Here is an 18,826-nt window from a genome sequence, read left to right as displayed (position 1 = left end):
GGCCCCTAATCTGCCATGGGCCCCTATATACCGCCTCCTCATGCTGCTGCCAAGTCCAGAGTCTGTCATGGGTCCCTGTAAGGCCTCCCATTGCTGCTGTCTCCATCGCCACACTCTGCTGCCATGTGCCACTTTCAGGTCTCTTCACACTGCTGGTGTGTTTAATTTTTTGACATAGGGTGCAGGCAGATTACGGGCCTCACATAGCTGCTGCCAGGCCCCTAATCTGCCATGGGCCCCTATATACCGCCTCCTCATGCTGCTGCCAAGTCCAGAGTCTGTCATGGGTCCCTGTACGGCCTCCCATTGCTGCTGTCTCCATCGCCACACTCTGCTGCCATGTGCCACTTTCAGGTCTCTTCACACTGCTGGTGTGTTAAATTTTTTGACATAGGGTGCAGGCAGATTACGGGCCTCACATAGCTGCTGCCAGGCCCCTAATCTGCCATGGGCCCCTATATACCGCCTCCTCATGCTGCTGCCAAGTCTAGAGTCTGTCATGGGTCCCTGTACGGCCTCCCATTGCTGCTGTCTCCATCGCCACACTCTGCTGCCATGTGCCACTTTCAGGTCTCTTCACACTGCTGGTGTGTTTAATTTTTTGACATAGGGTGCAGGCAGATTACGGGCCTCACATAGCTGCTGCCAGGCCCCTAATCTGCCATGGGCCCCTATATACCGCCTCCTCATGCTGCTGCCAAGTCTAGAGTCTCTCATGGGTCCCTGTACGGCCTCCCATTGCTGCTGTCTCCATCGCCACACTCTGCTGCCATGTGCCACTTTCAGGTCTCTTCACACTGCTGGTGTGTTAAATTTTTTGACATAGGGTGCAGGCAGATTACGGGCCTCACATAGCTGCTGCCAGGCCCCTAATCTGCCATGGGCCCCTATATACCGCCTCCTCATGCTGCTGCCAAGTCTAGAGTCTCTCATGGGTCCCTGTACGGCCTCCCATTGCTGCTGTCTCCATCGCCACACTCTGCTGCCATGTGCCACTTTCAGGTCTCTTCACACTGCTGGTGTGTTAAATTTTTTGACATAGGGTGCAGGCAGATTACGGGCCTCACATAGCTGCTGCCAGGCCCCTAATCTGCCATGGGCCCCTATATACCGCCTCCTCATGCTGCTGCCAAGTCCAGAGTCTGTCATGGGTCCCTGTACGGCCTCCCATTGCTGCTGTCTCCATCGCCACACTCTGCTGCCATGTGCCACTTTCAGGTCTCTTCACACTGCTGGTGTGTTAAATTTTTTGACATAGGGTGCAGGCAGATTACGGGCCTCACATAGCTGCTGCCAGGCCCCTAATCTGCCATGGGCCCCTATATACCGCCTCCTCATGCTGCTGCCAAGTCTAGAGTCTGTCATGGGTCCCTGTACGGCCTCCCATTGCTGCTGTCTCCATCGCCACACTCTGCTGCCATGTGCCACTTTCAGGTCTCTTCACACTGCTGGTGTGTTTAATTTTTTGACATAGGGTGCAGGCAGATTACGGGCCTCACATAGCTGCTGCCAGGCCCCTAATCTGCCATGGGCCCCTATATACCGCCTCCTCATGCTGCTGCCAAGTCTAGAGTCTGTCATGGGTCCCTGTACGGCCTCCCATTGCTGCTGTCTCCATCGCCACACTCTGCTGCCATGTGCCACTTTCAGGTCTCTTCACACTGCTGGTGTGTTAAATTTTTTGACATAGGGTGCAGGCAGATTACGGGCCTCACATAGCTGCTGCCAGGCCCCTAATCTGCCATGGGCCCCTATATACCGCCTCCTCATGCTGCTGCCAAGTCTAGAGTCTCTCATGGGTCCCTGTACGGCCTCCCATTGCTGCTGTCTCCATCGCCACACTCTGCTGCCATGTGCCACTTTCAGGTCTCTTCACACTGCTGGTGTGTTAAATTTTTTGACATAGGGTGCAGGCAGATTACGGGCCTCACATAGCTGCTGCCAGGCCCCTAATCTGCCATGGGCCCCTATATACCGCCTCCTCATGCTGCTGCCAAGTCCAGAGTCTGTCATGGGTCCCTGTAAGGCCTCCCATTGCTGCTGTCTCCATCGCCACACTCTGCTGCCATGTGCCACTTTCAGGTCTCTTCACACTGCTGGTGTGTTTAATTTTTTGACATAGGGTGCAGGCAGATTACGGGCCTCACATAGCTGCTGCCAGGCCCCTAATCTGCCATGGGCCCCTATATACCGCCTCCTCATGCTGCTGCCAAGTCTAGAGTCTCTCATGGGTCCCTGTACGGCCTCCCATTGCTGCTGTCTCCATCGCCACACTCTGCTGCCATGTGCCACTTTCAGGTCTCTTCACACTGCTGGTGTGTTAAATTTTTTGACATAGGGTGCAGGCAGATTACGGGCCTCACATAGCTGCTGCCAGGCCCCTAATCTGCCATGGGCCCCTATATACCGCCTCCTCATGCTGCTGCCAAGTCTAGAGTCTCTCATGGGTCCCTGTACGGCCTCCCATTGCTGCTGTCTCCATCGCCACACTCTGCTGCCATGTGCCACTTTCAGGTCTCTTCACACTGCTGGTGTGTTAAATTTTTTGACATAGGGTGCAGGCAGATTACGGGCCTCACATAGCTGCTGCCAGGCCCCTAATCTGCCATGGGCCCCTATATACCGCCTCCTCATGCTGCTGCCAAGTCCAGAGTCTGTCATGGGTCCCTGTACGGCCTCCCATTGCTGCTGTCTCCATCGCCACACTCTGCTGCCATGTGCCACTTTCAGGTCTCTTCACACTGCTGGTGTGTTAAATTTTTTGACATAGGGTGCAGGCAGATTACGGGCCTCACATAGCTGCTGCCAGGCCCCTAATCTGCCATGGGCCCCTATATACCGCCTCCTCATGCTGCTGCCAAGTCTAGAGTCTGTCATGGGTCCCTGTACGGCCTCCCATTGCTGCTGTCTCCATCGCCACACTCTGCTGCCATGTGCCACTTTCAGGTCTCTTCACACTGCTGGTGTGTTTAATTTTTTGACATAGGGTGCAGGCAGATTACGGGCCTCACATAGCTGCTGCCAGGCCCCTAATCTGCCATGGGCCCCTATATACCGCCTCCTCATGCTGCTGCCAAGTCTAGAGTCTGTCATGGGTCCCTGTACGGCCTCCCATTGCTGCTGTCTCCATCGCCACACTCTGCTGCCATGTGCCACTTTCAGGTCTCTTCACACTGCTGGTGTGTTAAATTTTTTGACATAGGGTGCAGGCAGATTACGGGCCTCACATAGCTGCTGCCAGGCCCCTAATCTGCCATGGGCCCCTATATACCGCCTCCTCATGCTGCTGCCAAGTCTAGAGTCTCTCATGGGTCCCTGTACGGCCTCCCATTGCTGCTGTCTCCATCGCCACACTCTGCTGCCATGTGCCACTTTCAGGTCTCTTCACACTGCTGGTGTGTTAAATTTTTTGACATAGGGTGCAGGCAGATTACGGGCCTCACATAGCTGCTGCCAGGCCCCTAATCTGCCATGGGCCCCTATATACCGCCTCCTCATGCTGCTGCCAAGTCCAGAGTCTGTCATGGGTCCCTGTAAGGCCTCCCATTGCTGCTGTCTCCATCGCCACACTCTGCTGCCATGTGCCACTTTCAGGTCTCTTCACACTGCTGGTGTGTTTAATTTTTTGACATAGGGTGCAGGCAGATTACGGGCCTCACATAGCTGCTGCCAGGCCCCTAATCTGCCATGGGCCCCTATATACCGCCTCCTCATGCTGCTGCCAAGTCTAGAGTCTGTCATGGGTCCCTGTACGGCCTCCCATTGCTGCTGTCTCCATCGCCACACTCTGCTGCCATGTGCCACTTTCAGGTCTCTTCACACTGCTGGTGTGTTAAATTTTTTGACATAGGGTGCAGGCAGATTACGGGCCTCACATAGCTGCTGCCAGGCCCCTAATCTGCCATGGGCCCCTATATACCGCCTCCTCATGCTGCTGCCAAGTCCAGAGTCTGTCATGGGTCCCTGTATGGCCTCCCATTGCTGCTGTCTCCATCGCCACACTCTGCTGCCATGTGCCACTTTCAGGTCTCTTCACACTGCTGGTGTGTTAAATTTTTTGACATAGGGTGCAGGCAGATTACGGGCCTCACATAGCTGCTGCCAGGCCCCTAATCTGCCATGGGCCCCTATATACCGCCTCCTCATGCTGCTGCCAAGTCTAGAGTCTCTCATGGGTCCCTGTACGGCCTCCCATTGCTGCTGTCTCCATCGCCACACTCTGCTGCCATGTGCCACTTTCAGGTCTCTTCACACTGCTGGTGTGTTAAATTTTTTGACATAGGGTGCAGGCAGATTACGGGCCTCACATAGCTGCTGCCAGACATGTAATCTGCCATGGGCCCCCGTACCGACTCCTCATGCTGTGACGTTGCAACAAGGTGTAATTCAACCCTACATATGTTAGACCGCCTTTACGAACAGCTAAAGGCCATCACAGATTTCCTGATGTTAAAAGCGGATAAAGGTACTCCCTGTGTAACTTAGATGTCAGCCATTGTCAGCTCATGTGTGACACCTGCGCTTGCTCAGGCCCTTTGAGGAGGCCACGCTATTCGTGAGTCGGCAGGACTATGGGATGAATGAGGTCAAATCGGCCATGGGCCCCCGTACCGCCTGTTCACGCTGATGCTGGTCCCACAGTGTGACCTGGGTCCCTGTACGGCCTCCCATTGCTTCCACTCTGCCATGTGCCACTTTGAAATCTCCTCACACTCCTGCGGTTGTCCATTTTGTCATAGGTTGCTGGCAGATTACAGGCCTTCCATAGGTGCCACCAAGCCCCATATCGGCCATGGGCCCCCGTACCGCCTGGTCACGCTGCTGCTGGGCCCATAGTGTGACCTGGGTCCCTGTACCGCCTCCCATTGCTCCCACTCTGCCATGTGCCACTTTCAGGTCTCCTCACGCTCCTGCTGGTTTCCATTTTGTCATAGGTTGCTGTATGGCCTCCCATTGCTGCTGCCTCCACCGCCACACTGTGGCTCCAAACACTGGTTTTGGCCCCGTGACTGGCCAAAGGAGTGAAGTGTGCAGTGATTCTAAGATCGACGGCACTCATCTGCATGTCATACTGACAGACAGTATTATTTCTCTTCCCCAGCAGACTCCAAGGGCATTTAAATTAAAGGTACAGTGTTCTGCACTAATATTAAGTCTCTCTGAAGCCTAGAAACACCCTTTTTTAAGTTAAATTCACAGCGAATTTATTCGACTCGAATCGAATATTGTCCACGAATTCGCCGAATCAGTCGAATCGAATTTTTCATTTCTTCGCTCATCTCTAATAGCAATATCTGTGTTCCATTTTATAGTGGTCCTACATTAACAGTATTCTGGTACCTATAATAGACATGTGTTTAACAAGTCCCACTGAATATGAAAGTATACTACTCTTAAGTCTGTATTAATGGCAACAACATCAACAATTATGGCAATAAAGACAAAACAATGTAAAGTCAAATAGATCCCTTAAAGTAGTTGTAAACCTTTGAAATGAAAAACAAACAAAGCATATCCCTCTATAGTATGTACTTGTCTCTATTCATAGCACCTAGTGTGATTCCTGTCTCTTTTCTCATTTCTATGCTAACCGCTGTCACTTCTTACATCTATGCCGACACCACGACAGTCTTGGGAGATGGCCCTGCCCCCTTCCAACCCACAGCAAGCGATTGACTGCCTCAGGTGTGCATGTTTCCCTATGAGACTCTGTAGAGGGGTGTGTGTCCATTCCATACACTCAGGTCTCAAATTACACTCAGCTTTCTGTTATATGTTGTGCATTGCATGACATCAAATCCCTGCCCCCCGCCTTCTGAAGCTCACAAATGCTGTGTAAATTCTGGACTTTGAACAGCTGTGGAGAAGAGAAGACTGTAGATAAATATGTGCAATGAATGTAGGTTCTTTGTGTATCACCTGATGCTAATCATTTCACTTGGTATACATAAGGGTTTGCAACCAGTTTAAATTAATCAACCTTTGCTTGCTATTATGATTATGGGAAATGTTTTGACAGACAGTTACTGAACACTTGCTGAAATGCTATCTTATATAACATGGCTCTTAGAATCTTAGAAGACATTTAATCTCATGAATCTCATGAATCTTAGAAGACATTTAAAAGTATATATGCAGACAAATAAGTAGACTTTAAGAATTTTTACTTTTTTTCTAGAAACACAGGATAGTTGTAGACCTTCCATTGTACTTTTTCAGCCTTCTTCTTTGGAAATCCAGTACAAGCATACAGCAACTTTCCTCTGCCATGCTAAAGGTTATTTCCCAAAACCTTTACGAATAAAGTGGCTTCTAAACAACAAAACCCAATCTATGGAGTCTGTCCTCTTCCCAGCTGTACAGAACACAGACCTCTCCTATGACCAGACTTCTTCAGCCACAATCCCAGTGAAGCTATGGAGGAAAGGTGCACAGATGACCTGTGTGGTGGAACATGAGACAGGAGTGCAGATCGCAAGTCTGGTTTCCTCTGAACAGGAAACCACATTTTCCTTAAAAGGTAAATGTCAAATGAAATAAAACATTGTATGAAATAGTAAGTATAACTAAAGGCAAGCGATTTTTCTTTTTTTGAAGCTTTGGACAGGGTGAAGAGGGATTTGAACAGTCAGTTTTTTTTTAATTTCTGTCCCCATTAGGGGGATTTAACTTTCCTTAATTGTTCTTTTACTATTGCCACCAAAAATGAAAGTAAAATAAGATCCCAAATTTTGGGTTGCCCCCCAGCACAGTAATAGGGGGGGGGGGTCTTCTAATAGGGACACTAGCTCTGGTGACCCTGGAGACAACCAGGAATTTTTATACTTTGGAGGGATTTCCACACCCTTCCTGTTTTGGCTATAGGACAGAAAGTGAAGGAGAATCTTCCCAATGGAATACAGATAGCATAAAATACTAACAGGGGTTACAACCCTCCCTTACACTATCCAAAATAAAAAAAAAAGGTCTTGCATTTAGTTCTGCTTTAATCCACCATTTTCATGAAGTAACTGAAATATGTGAAAAAATAAATTTATGTTTTTATGAGGGCAGCTGACTTTGACTACTGCATGTTGCTGGTTACAGCTTAGTATACAGTACAGTCAGGTCCATAAATATTGGGACATCGACACAATTCTAACATTTTTGGCTCTATACACCACCACAATGGATTTGAAATGAAACGAACAAGATGTGCTTTAACTGCAGACTGTCAGCTTTAATTTGAGGGTATTTACATCCAAATCAGGTGAACGGTGTAGGAATTACAACAGTTTGCATATGTGCCTCCCACTTCTTAAGGGACCAAAAGTAATGGGACAGAATAATAATCATAAATCAAACTTTCACTTTTTAATACTTGGTTGCAAATCCTTTGCAGTCAATTACAGCCTGAAGTGTGGAACGCATAGACATCACCAGACCGTTGGGTTTCATCCCTGGTGATGCTCTGCCAGGCCTCTACTGCAACTGTCTTCAGTTCCTGCTTGTTCTTGGGGCATTTTCCCTTCAGTTTTGTCTTCAGCAAGTGAAATGCATGCTCAGTCGGATTCAGGTCAGGTGATTGACTTGGCCATTGCATAACATTCCACTTCTTTCCCTTAAAAAACTCTTTGGTTGCTTTTGCAGTATGCTTTGGGTCATTGTCCATCTGCACTGTGAATCGGCGTCCAATGAGTTCTGAAGCATTTGGCTGAATATGAGCAGATAATATTGCCTGAAACACTTCAGAATTCATCCTGCTGCTTTTGTCAGCAGTCACATCATCATTAAATACAAGAGAACCAGTTCCATTGGCAGCCATACATGCCCACGCCATGACACTACCACCACCATGCTTCACTGATGAGGTGGTATGCTTAGGATCATGAGCAGTTCCTTTCCTTCTTCATACTCTTCTCTTCCCATCACTCTGGTACAAGTTGATCTCGGTCTCATCTGTCCATAGGATGTTGTTCCAGAACTGTGAAGGCTTTTTTAGATGTCGTTTGGCAAACTCTAATCTGGCCTTCCTGTTTTTGAGGCTCACCAATGGTTTACATCTTGTGGTGAACACTCTGTATTCACTCTGGTGAAGTCTTCTCTTGATTGTTGACTTTGACACACATACACCTACCTCCTGGAGAGTGTTCTTGATCTGACCAACTGTTGTGAATGGTGTTTTCTTCACCAGGGAAAGAATTCTTCGGTCATTCACCACAGTTGTTTTCCGTGGTCTTCCGGGTCTTTTGGTGTTGCTGAGCTCACCGGTGCATTCCTTCTTTTTAAGAATGTTCCAAACAGTTGTTTTGGCCACGCCTAATGTTTTTGCTATCTGTCTGATGGGTTTGTTTTGTTTTTTCAGCCTAATGAAGGCTTGCTTCACTGATAGTGACAGCTCTTTGGATCTCATCTTGAGAGTTGACAGCAAAAGATTCCAAATGCAAATAGCACATTTGAAATGAACTCTGGACCTTTTATCTGCTCATTGTAATTGGGATAATGAGGGAATAACACACACCTGGCCATGGAACAGCTGAGAAGCCAATTGTCCCATTACTTTTGGTCCTTTAAGAAGTGGGAGGCACATATGCAAACTGTTGTAATTCCTACACCGTTCACCTGATTTGGATGTAAATACCCTCAAATTAAAGCTGACAGTCTGCAGTTAAAGCACATCTTGTTTGTTTCATTTCAAATCCATTTTGGTGGTGTATAGAGCCAAAAATGTTAGAATTGTGTCGATGTCCCAATATTTATGGACCTGACTGTATATCACTATGACAGACTAAGGCCTCATTTACATGAGTGTACCTATTCATACACCTGTGAAAAAGACTATCTTTGCCCACATGAGATGTACAAGTGTTCCATGCATCTGTGTGCAGGTAGTCCCATTCACATCTATTGGGATGCAACAGCTGCACGGGCACAGCTGTTGGTTCCAATTTCACATTTGCATGGGACATGGATTAAATCACCTCGTTTGAATGAGAGACCTTGGTCTGCAATCAGTGTGGTGAAACAAAGAACTATTTCTTCACAACCACAAAAGGTAGGGATGTGCTACGATGTTTGTTAAAATCCCTAAAACGTACATTTATCGCTCAGAGAGGATTGTTTTTTTCACAAGTAGAGTTACTCTTTTTTCCTTTAAAATCGATAGACATTAAAATGTAACTACCATATTCTGTAGATGTACAGAAAGCTGTTGCAACCCTTTAGAACTTACATTAACATTTTGTTTCAGAATGCAAACCAGCAAATGTGATCCTGGAAGGAGTTACACCTACCCCGGAACTAATGATAAATGTGATGCAGGAACCGACATCCAAGCAAGCTGCAGGTATGTTATTGTTCAGATATTGTCTGAGCATTTATATGTTATATTACCAGGTGCCTTGTTAGTGAGTATGCTGAGTACTGATCAAAACATTGCTGTGAAATACTTTTTTTTAAATGACATTTGGAACTTGGTACCAATAGGGAGGTCCTAATCGACACTAAAGGAATAATTTTTTAATGGCAAATATACTGTTCACTTTGAAAGAGAAGTTGCACTTAGTAAATGAGGTTAGGTTCTGCTGACTTCCATCAGCCAATGACATCTATGCAAAAATGCTCTTTATTCTCCTTGCACATGATTGGCATGCTATTCAAAGGGATATTTCACCACATTCACTAAACTCTGGGGAAATACTCCTGCAAAGTGCGACTTCCCTTACAAAGTAATCATTCTACTTGCCTTCCTTATATGCTAAGTTGCAAAGTTCAGGTTTGTTTTCTTTTGGTTTGCTGCAATGTGTGCCTTGGACTGAATATTGAGAAAGTGTGATAGGGATTTTATTAAAAGTTCATAAAATGTCATTTTCTCTTTGGTCAAACTCAGTTATTTAGCATGGAGCTCAGAACCATCAATTCAAGGTGCAAAGCAATACATTATTCCACAGATAGACAGAGATCAAAATACTTCATAAAATGGTTTTTCCTCTTTAGTTGCCACTTATAAAGGCCTTGTCAGAAGTGTAGATACTTTTCACTGACATGCTTTCTAAAATACAGGCTTATTTGCTGCCATCTGTATCCTTCCACTATTACTTAGTGATTTACAGACCCAAAGCAAGTATGTGCATATCAGGATGATAGCCCTTGAGCTAGTACCTTCAAAGTCAACAATACCAGCTTCTATAATTCTGTCATGACAGGTCACCCTCAAATTCAATGAAGAACTTACAATCATATTTAAAGAATAATTCCAGGCATGGGTATTTTACTCATAATTACATTGGTCCATCTTGGTATATACCATACCTTGCGGATCCCCCTGGAAGCTGGAAATTACTTAAGAAGACACCGCTTTTCCAGTGATCTTCACTTGCAGGTCTTCTAGGTCTTGCTGGCCTTGATGCCTTGTGAATACAAGAAGTTGCCTGCTCAGCATGGGGGCCATTTTCTGAATAAATGCAAAGAGTTCTCTGATTCAATGAGGTGGAGAGGTGGGGGGGGGTGCCTTAATGCTTTCCACCTCATCCAATAAGAGAACACTGTGCATTCATTCAGAAAATAAAAAGCATTCTCTGAATGACGCCCATGCTGAGTGATCAACCTCCTGTGTTCACAATGCATCAGGCCAGCCTCTCAGTATGGGACCCGGATGCAAATGGACATAAATGGAGTATGTGATGGGAGTCACTTTGGGTGGGGAGCCCATGGAACCCAGATAACTTTTGAAAGGTGTGGATACCACTGTCTCAGTTCCCAATATCCCTCTTATGTGTAAGTCACCCTGTGCCTGTTAGGGGTACAGGGTGATCTGTCCTAATATTGGGGTGGGGGGTTGTTGATTGTTCAGTGCCATGTGGTTGCATCCCATTGTTCTATTGTGTGTCTTGCTTGGGAGCAAACTATTATTGGATGTATGTGGTTATGTGTATTAGCTTATTTGGGGGGGGGGGTGTCTCCAGAAGCCCTCCCTCCTGATGGGACTGTCTGCTGGTGTGAAGTTTGAATACCTGTGTGTCTCCTGTTACTAAATGTAGATTGCCCCACCCTGTGGCATTATGCAGGGAGGGGGGATTTGTCCCTTGAGTGTATATATCTTGTATCTGTGTTCAAATAAAGTAGTCTTGTATGGTCCTCTGTGGTGTCGGTTGTCGATGTTTGGAAGGGAAAGCGGTATTATAACGGAAGTACTCAGTGCAGGCTGGGTCGGTTCCGTTACAGAGTGGTAGTGTCTACCTCCCTGATTTTCAGCTTTCAGGTATGATATATACATAAGTAGTGCTACTCCCATAGGAGCCACAGAATTACTGTCCAGGTCTTCCCCAAAAGCTTTGGCCTGCACCCAGGCACATAGGCTCATTCACATGTTTCTTCAATGACCAGTTTAGGGGTGTTGTTTTTTTGTTTTTATTTTTGGAGAACTAGGATAGGGTTGAGGGAATTAGGTGGGATACTCCAAAAACAAGAACTATGTACAGTTGAGGACTTTCAGTATTCTTTTGGATAAGCTGTTATGAAGTCTGCTTGAAACAAACAGTAGACTTCAACTTTAAGGCAACAGCAGTAGTAGTAGCAACAAACTAGGGCAGAGTCTTTTTCGTAGAATATTAAGTGGAAAAAACTCTTTGAAGCACCTGCCAAAGTTCCCTTTAGCTAGACCCGCATCTGACCCCCTAGCACCAGAGGGGTTTAAGTAACACACAGTCTTCATAATCCTTTAGGGCTGTCTGTACTCACAGACCAGCTCTTCAATAGATGGCTCATCGGTCAGCTTTAGCAGAACCCAGATCTCAGCATTCAGGCATCAGAGCCTCTCTCTCTGGGATAGGCCAGGGCTGTATCAATATTCATGCTGCCATTTGCATAGCTCCACATATATTATACAGAAGCTTCCCAAGCTTTCTGGATGCAGAGGGAGCAACTGCCAGGCTGGCAGCAACTGAACATACCGAGCTGGCCAAACTAGCAGAGCACAGCAACACTGATTACAGTGTGCAAGTTATGCTTTTACCTAACAACAAATACACACTGGGGTTGATTTACTAAAAGCAAATAGACTGTGCACTTTGGAAAGTGCAGTTGCACTCGGCAAGTGCAGTTGCCCCAGAGCTTAATAAATGAGGTAAAGATTCACTTTGCAAAGAATACCCAATCACATGCAAGGAAAATAAAAAAACAGCATTTTTGCATGATTGGATGATAAAGGTCAGTAGAGCTTCTGCTCATTTACTAACCTCTGTAGCAACTGCTCTTGCAGGATGCAACTGCACTTTGCAAAGTGCACAGTCTATTTGCCTTTAGAAAATCAACCCCACTCTCTGCAGCAGGACAGCTAAATTTCTATCAAAATACAAACAAAATCTATATATGTAAATCTATTACCTATCTAAGAGGGTGCTACACATAATCAAAGAGAAGAAAAGACGGCGCCAACCCAGTGCATTAGTATGTGGATGAATGTGGCCTCAGCCAGCGCAGCTCCAGCCATGCCTCCTTGACTTGTTTTGCCCAGCTCACCGGGGCTTATACATCTGAATAATGCACTGATGCCAGCTCCCTTTACTGCAACTGATGGGGAGATCTATGTCTCAGCTTAGAGCAGCAGTGCAAGTTTCATATGGATCAGGGTGTTATACATAGTTACATTGGTTCAAGCTAAATTATTTATAAAATATCCATACCTGGAATTATTCTTTAAAGCAAAACTCCAGAAAAATATGAATAGCCTATTAATCGCTTCCCGACCACCCTATAGCAGAAGTACTGCTACAGGGTGGCATAGATGCGCAAAATCATGTATATATACGTTATTTTGTTTTCTGGGTAGGGGGCCTACCCGAGCAATTATTGGCTCCTCAGAATATCAATCACCGAGTGCTGGCCGCGGCCGGGACTCGGTGATCGTCTGCAGAGCTGACAGGGGAGAGCTCTGTATGTAAACAATACAGATCTCTCCCTGTCAGCACGAACAGGCTGCTTTGTATTGCTCTGCACAGCAGAGCAATACAAAGCAGCTTGTCTACACAGTAAAACATACACAGCACACTATGTAAAACACACACAGCACACAGTTAACCCTTTTGATCGCCCCAGATGTTAAGCGCTTCCTGCCCAGTGTCATTAGTACAGTGTCAGTGCTTTTTATTAGCACTAATCACTGTATTAGTGTCACTGGGGATGTCAGTGGCAGTTAGTTCCCTCCCAGTGTCAGAATACTCGCTTCAGTCCTGCAATAAGGCGCTAATTGCTGCCGATCTTAGTAAAATAAAAATTCCAGTATATATACCGCCAGTTGTAGACACTATAACTTTCACATAAACCAATTAATTTACATATATTAGGATTTTTATTAGCAAAGACATGTAGCAGAGTACATTTTAGCTTAAATTTATGATGTAAATTGGATTTTTAAAAATTTTTTTATGACATGTTTAATAGCAAAAAGTCACAAATACTGTTTTTTTTAAATTGTCGGCCTTCTTTTGTTTATAGCGCAAAAAATAAAAATACACAGATGATCAAATACCACCAAAAGAAAGCTCAATTTGTGGGAAAAAGGACATAAATCTCATTTTTGTACAGCGTTGCAATTATCAGTTAAAGTGACGCAGCGCCATATCGCAAAAAAAGTGGCCTGGTCAGGAAGGGGGGTAAATCTTCTGGAGCAGTGGTTCTCAACCTTCCTAATGCCGCGACCCTTTAATACAGTTCCTCATGTTGCGGTGACCCCCAACCATAAAATTATTTTCGTTGCTACTTCATAACTGTAATTTTGCTACCATTATGAATTGTAATGTAAATATCTGATATGCAGGATGTATTTTCATTGTTACAAATTCAACATAATTAAAGCATAATTACTATCACAAGGGGGCAGTATTCACATCAACCACAGCTGAATATAAAAAGACCGATCAGCATCCAGATTAAGTTCCCATGGTACAGATATTTTTTTTTGCAATAGTTGATGATTTTACAGTACATGTTTTTACATTTACCCAGTAATTATAATTCATGAAGTGTCGTTTTACCTCCAATACTGCTGCTTTCAACACAGTAGCTGCTTTTAACAGAGTATGTGGGCGTATCTGCATAAGGGCGGACCCGCCTGGAGACGGATAGAGGAGCGGTGTCTCGGTTCCTAAGATCATCAGAACTATGTGTTTTCCGATGGTCTTAGGCGACCCCTGTAAAAGGGTCGTTCAACCCCCAAAGGGGTCACGACCCACAGGTTAAGAACCACTGCTCTGGAGGGCAAGTGGTTAAAAGATAGAATAAAAATAACTTTGTCTGCAATACTCACCTTCAATCCAGAACTGTAGCAAGCAGTATTTCTATTCATGACCAGCATTGTTTATTTCACTACCGCTGAGCCCATGCTGTTCCTAGTAAAGCAGAAACAGCACAGTGATTAGCTCATTATTCTGTCATTCTGCTCTTTCCTCCAGTTAGTATTTTCCTTGTCAGCACATGAAATGATTGTGGTGCTTCTGCCTATACCACTCTGAGTTCTGCTGTACAGGCACTGCAAAGTCCAGACACCAAGTCACATTCAGGTACTGACAATTTTGGCATTAAAAAATATATTAAATGATTTCTTAATAAATACAAAGCTGTATTCATTTGTGCATTTTATACGTGCCTAGAGTTTGGCCTTAAACTTTATTAATATTGGGACCCTTATAGCCTGTGGGCCCCTTTGCAGCTGCACTGTTATTTCTGTTTAAGCCTCCTCCAGTGAACAATAGTCATTTTTGACAAAGGGAGACATCTGTGTTGTTCAGGGACAAGCACAATGAATATTCCTGAGAGGTTAAATATCCAACCTAACTAAAAAAAAAAACACAGCAAACTTTCCAACTCTCATCCCTGTCTCAGAGCAGCAGATGTCTGCAGAGGGAAGTGTATAATTCATTTCTCTTCCTCCATTTAGTTTCTCTCTGTCCCTTTCACTCCCCCTCGGGAGGTGAAATTACACAGTTGGAATTTCTCAATGATTTGCAAACTAACAGCTGTTTAAAAACAGAGAGATTGTAAAATTTGCAAATTCTTTGTGAACGGTCATAGCATACATAGCACTATGGACTTGAATTCCAGGAACAAAACAGTTTTATTATTTTTTTTCTACAAATAATAAATATATTTAAATTTTATAATAAAAATTCTGAAAAGCCAGAATATTTTATACAGAGTCATTCAGCCAAAAATGCATCTATTTGATCACTTTTTTTCTGCGCAATGCTTCAATTTTCCCTTGAACTGACTCCGCTCCTAAAACCCAAATTAACTTTCAATTTTAATTAGCTTAATACGTTCAAGGTGCATTAAAACATAAGGTGTGTAAAATCTTGCATTTCTTTTTCTTTAGAAAGCAGCTGCAGCCTAACTGAAAATGCTTGTCCTCTAGCAACATGCTGCAAAGCAGGGCCCTTGCTCTCTGGCTGGAAGAAGTGGTCTCTGCAAAGTTCCAACATGCCCCCTGCTAAGCATGAACTTTGCTGCTTGCAGAGTTAAAACTCAACAGGGTGGGTGTCAGACCTCAGCAGAGAGAACTCTGCTTCTACTCAGATGGCAAGAGTCCTTCTGTACAGGATAATGGCAGAGTACAGGCATTTCTACTCAGTGGATGCTGTTTTCTAAAAAAACAAAACAAAAAAAAACGCAGAGCAAAAGGATGTACATCTTTTTATATACCTGGAATATAAACTATATAGCTTATTTAAACTGAATGTTCACTTGGGCTTTAATCATTTTATTCCCTTTTGTATAAGTAAGTATACACTTCGGTCATCTGGAGCCTTTCCTGAAATTTGCCAGAAAACTGTCATATGTTCTGTTTTAATAAAGGAAGAGCAAAATGTGCTAACCCATGAAGAGCAAATAATCAGAACTTTTTCACTTTTGAAGAAGAGCTGACCCTGAGTTTTGAACATTTGGCCAGTAAATTGGGCAGATATCCATTTCTTAGATTCTGTGGTGTTGACGTAATAAAGGAATAGAAAGTTCACAAAAATTCTCTTAGATTGTAAACTCTAACGAGTAGAACCCTCTGATTCCTCTTGTACCAAATTGTATTGTAACAGTAATGCCTGCCTTCATTTTGTAAAGTTGTGCGCAAACTGTTGGCGCTATCTAAATCCTGTATAATAATAATAATAATTTTGTTTGTGTTCAGCGTATCCAGAGATCCTCTCAACGGCTTTCATAGCATATAGCATTCTCCTTGCCTGCAGTGTCATCTATGGAATAATGCTGTCCAGCTGTGTTATTCAGAGAAATCTGGCTAAACCCAACAACAAGGGAAAAACAACAACCTTCAACCTCCAGGAAGTGGGTCCCTACCACAACTGATACCCATCCAGTTGAAGAACCAACATCATTTTTATTTTACATTTTGGCATATGTTTACAAAATTGAGTTCTTCTGCTTTTTAGAAAGCTTATTATTTGCATTTAAATGTTATTATCATTGCAAAGTCAAGCATTCCCTTTGTTTGTAACACAGTTCACTTATACAGTAGCTAATGCTATTGACTTCTTATATTCTTGGGGATTGTAATGATCTGATAACTGTCAAATCCAATTTAGGTCCCCAACAGCGCTCTTACTCTTCCTCTGGACTATTTCTTTACTTAAAGTGTTACTAAATCCACAACAGTAAAATCACTCTGTATATGCAGTAAAACATGTTTGTTATACTCACTGTGGAACCTAAGGGGTTAATCCTGTGCATTGTGTAAAAAGGCTGTTTGATCCTGTCTTCTCTTATCCTCCCTTTCTTCTACTGTCCCCATTCCATCTGCTGATAGAACAGAGCCTTGGGGGGCAAGTTGCACATGCTCAGTTTAGTGTGTATTGCTAGAGAGTTTTTTTCATGGGAGAGTGCATGTGATCAGCACAGGGCCAATCAGCACTGTCCAGACAGAGGGTCAGGGGTTCTGCAGCCTCATAGGACATCATAGGAGAATAAAAACTCCTACAAGATTAATCAGTGCTCAGCCAGTCACTGATAGAAGTCACAGGACTGCTAAATACTGCTGATGAGAAAAGGTATTTAGCAGTTTATATTTATTAAATTAATCACATTTCCATGTTCTGTGTACTGTAGGAGATCAGATATAGTAAATGCAGGGTCCTGGGTTTAGTAACACTTTAAGATAGTAGAAAATGCAGCAGCAAAGATAAGACATTTGGAGTGCTAAATATTCTAAGCATTAATAAAAAAAGCCCAACACTGTTTGTTTGGTATGCAGCAGACTATGTGAATTCATTGGCTTAGATGTTGCCATTTTGGGAACTTTTTGTCTCTTTTTCAGGGCAACAACTGCTCCTTCTGCTGTCTTTAAAATTTTACAGAGCATGGATCTCTGGTATACAACGCCACCTTCTGGCTTAAAGTGGTAAACATGAAATTTTAGACACAAAAATATTTTTTTTTTGTTTCTTTAGTACTGAGCATAATAAATAAGGAAACAATGAAAAAGACCATGTATGGTATTTCCTTTAAACAATTAATATTTTGAGTGAGCAGTTCTTTAAATTGTCTGCAGCCTTTGCTACCGATGGTCCTATATTTCTAGCACTAATCAGATGTGAAACATTTGGTATGGGAGAACAGTTCACTGAACCCCTGTTTCTAGATCAGTTGAAAAAAAGTTGACCAGTTATATAGGTTAGGTTACAATCAGATATACAGTTTGTGTCCGATCTGGTACACTGATCTGGTATGCAGAGATCCATACTGAAAAAAAAATACTGTATCAGCTTATGCCATCAGAAAAAGCCTTTTTGGGACAACAAATCTATTAGCTACATTGCTGCTTCCTTTATGAACACTTGGCAAGGACTGGAAATTGTCAGCAGACCTGCCATAATTAACTGCTTTGTTTAGGATATGCTATATGCCTATAGACACCCGTAAACCAAGTTATATTTGGAGGTGGCATCTCCCTAGGCACCACCTTTTTGGCATTTTATGTGATTTTTGACTATCTGGAAGCATCATTCTCTCAGAGCTACCAAGAGATTGTACAGTCCACTATCAGAAATCTGCAGATGACTGCATTTTCCTTACAGTTTGTTAGAATTCTTTCAGCAATCACTGAGCTTCCCTATTGCTGGTGGGTGATCCTTATTGGTGGATGGATTGCTGTGAGCCCAGTCTGAGTGATGAAGCTAGCCCAGATATTGTGTCATTGACAGCCTGAGCCCACAGGGAGTGTTCGATTGATGTTGGGCGTCATTAAACCCCCAAGAGAAGTGGCCACAAGTGGTTGAAGTTGTGGGTTTGCAGGGGGCAACACCCAGGAGAAGATTAGTATTGTACATTTCTAATGCTTATGGACATTCTAGAAGTAAACATTTACTTCAGCCCTGTCCTTCCTGGCTACAAGTATTATCATTTGTCTCTTTAAAATGTATGCTTTCCTGATGTCACTTTGTATTGTGAGAGATATGTTTTGGTTCTCTCACACTGGAAATAGATTGAAATTGAGCATCCTTTAAAATAGTAGAGGTAGACTTGCAGGCCTATGAGTCATTGCCAGCAGAGCGATTGCTGACTTTCTACAATCTAATGAACTTTCTCTTCTGTCTGATTATCCTCCAGCCAAGTGCTTCCAATCACAGGGTGAGACAGGGGCTCAGCCAGGCCTAACCTAATTACCTTTGATTATATCTAATGGGATGAGGAGTCTAATAACACTTAAGTTTCCTTCCTGTTGTAACAAGCAAGTCCATATCATTTGCCTGTGAGCTTTCATATATATATATATATATATATATATATATATATATATATATATATATATATATATAGCAATATAAAATCTTCTCATCCAAGGTTT

General features: G+C 43.9%; 1 protein-coding gene across 1 annotated transcript in view; it reads left to right on the top strand.

Moving 5' to 3' along the window:
- LOC149447842 (immunoglobulin kappa light chain-like) overlaps positions 1-17,465 on the top strand; it is a 32,267-nt gene extending 14,802 nt beyond the window's left edge. The window contains exons 2-4 of the mRNA XM_089651897.1: positions 6,179-6,520; positions 9,230-9,325; positions 16,157-17,465. Coding sequence (XP_089508023.1) covers positions 6,179-6,520; positions 9,230-9,325; positions 16,157-16,332 — 614 coding nt within the window. The 3' untranslated portion in view covers positions 16,333-17,465. The remainder of the gene's footprint in view (positions 1-6,178; positions 6,521-9,229; positions 9,326-16,156) is intronic.
- Positions 17,466-18,826: the final 1,361 nt, after the last annotated feature.

Source organism: Staurois parvus, unplaced genomic scaffold, assembly GCF_062004578.1.
Source record: "Staurois parvus isolate SC_StPar_1 unplaced genomic scaffold, SC_StPar_1.0 ptg000668l, whole genome shotgun sequence".
Lineage (NCBI taxonomy): Eukaryota > Metazoa > Chordata > Amphibia > Anura > Ranidae > Staurois > Staurois parvus.
Note: the sequence above shows the minus strand (reverse complement) of the source record. Positions and strands in the feature narration are given on the sequence as shown.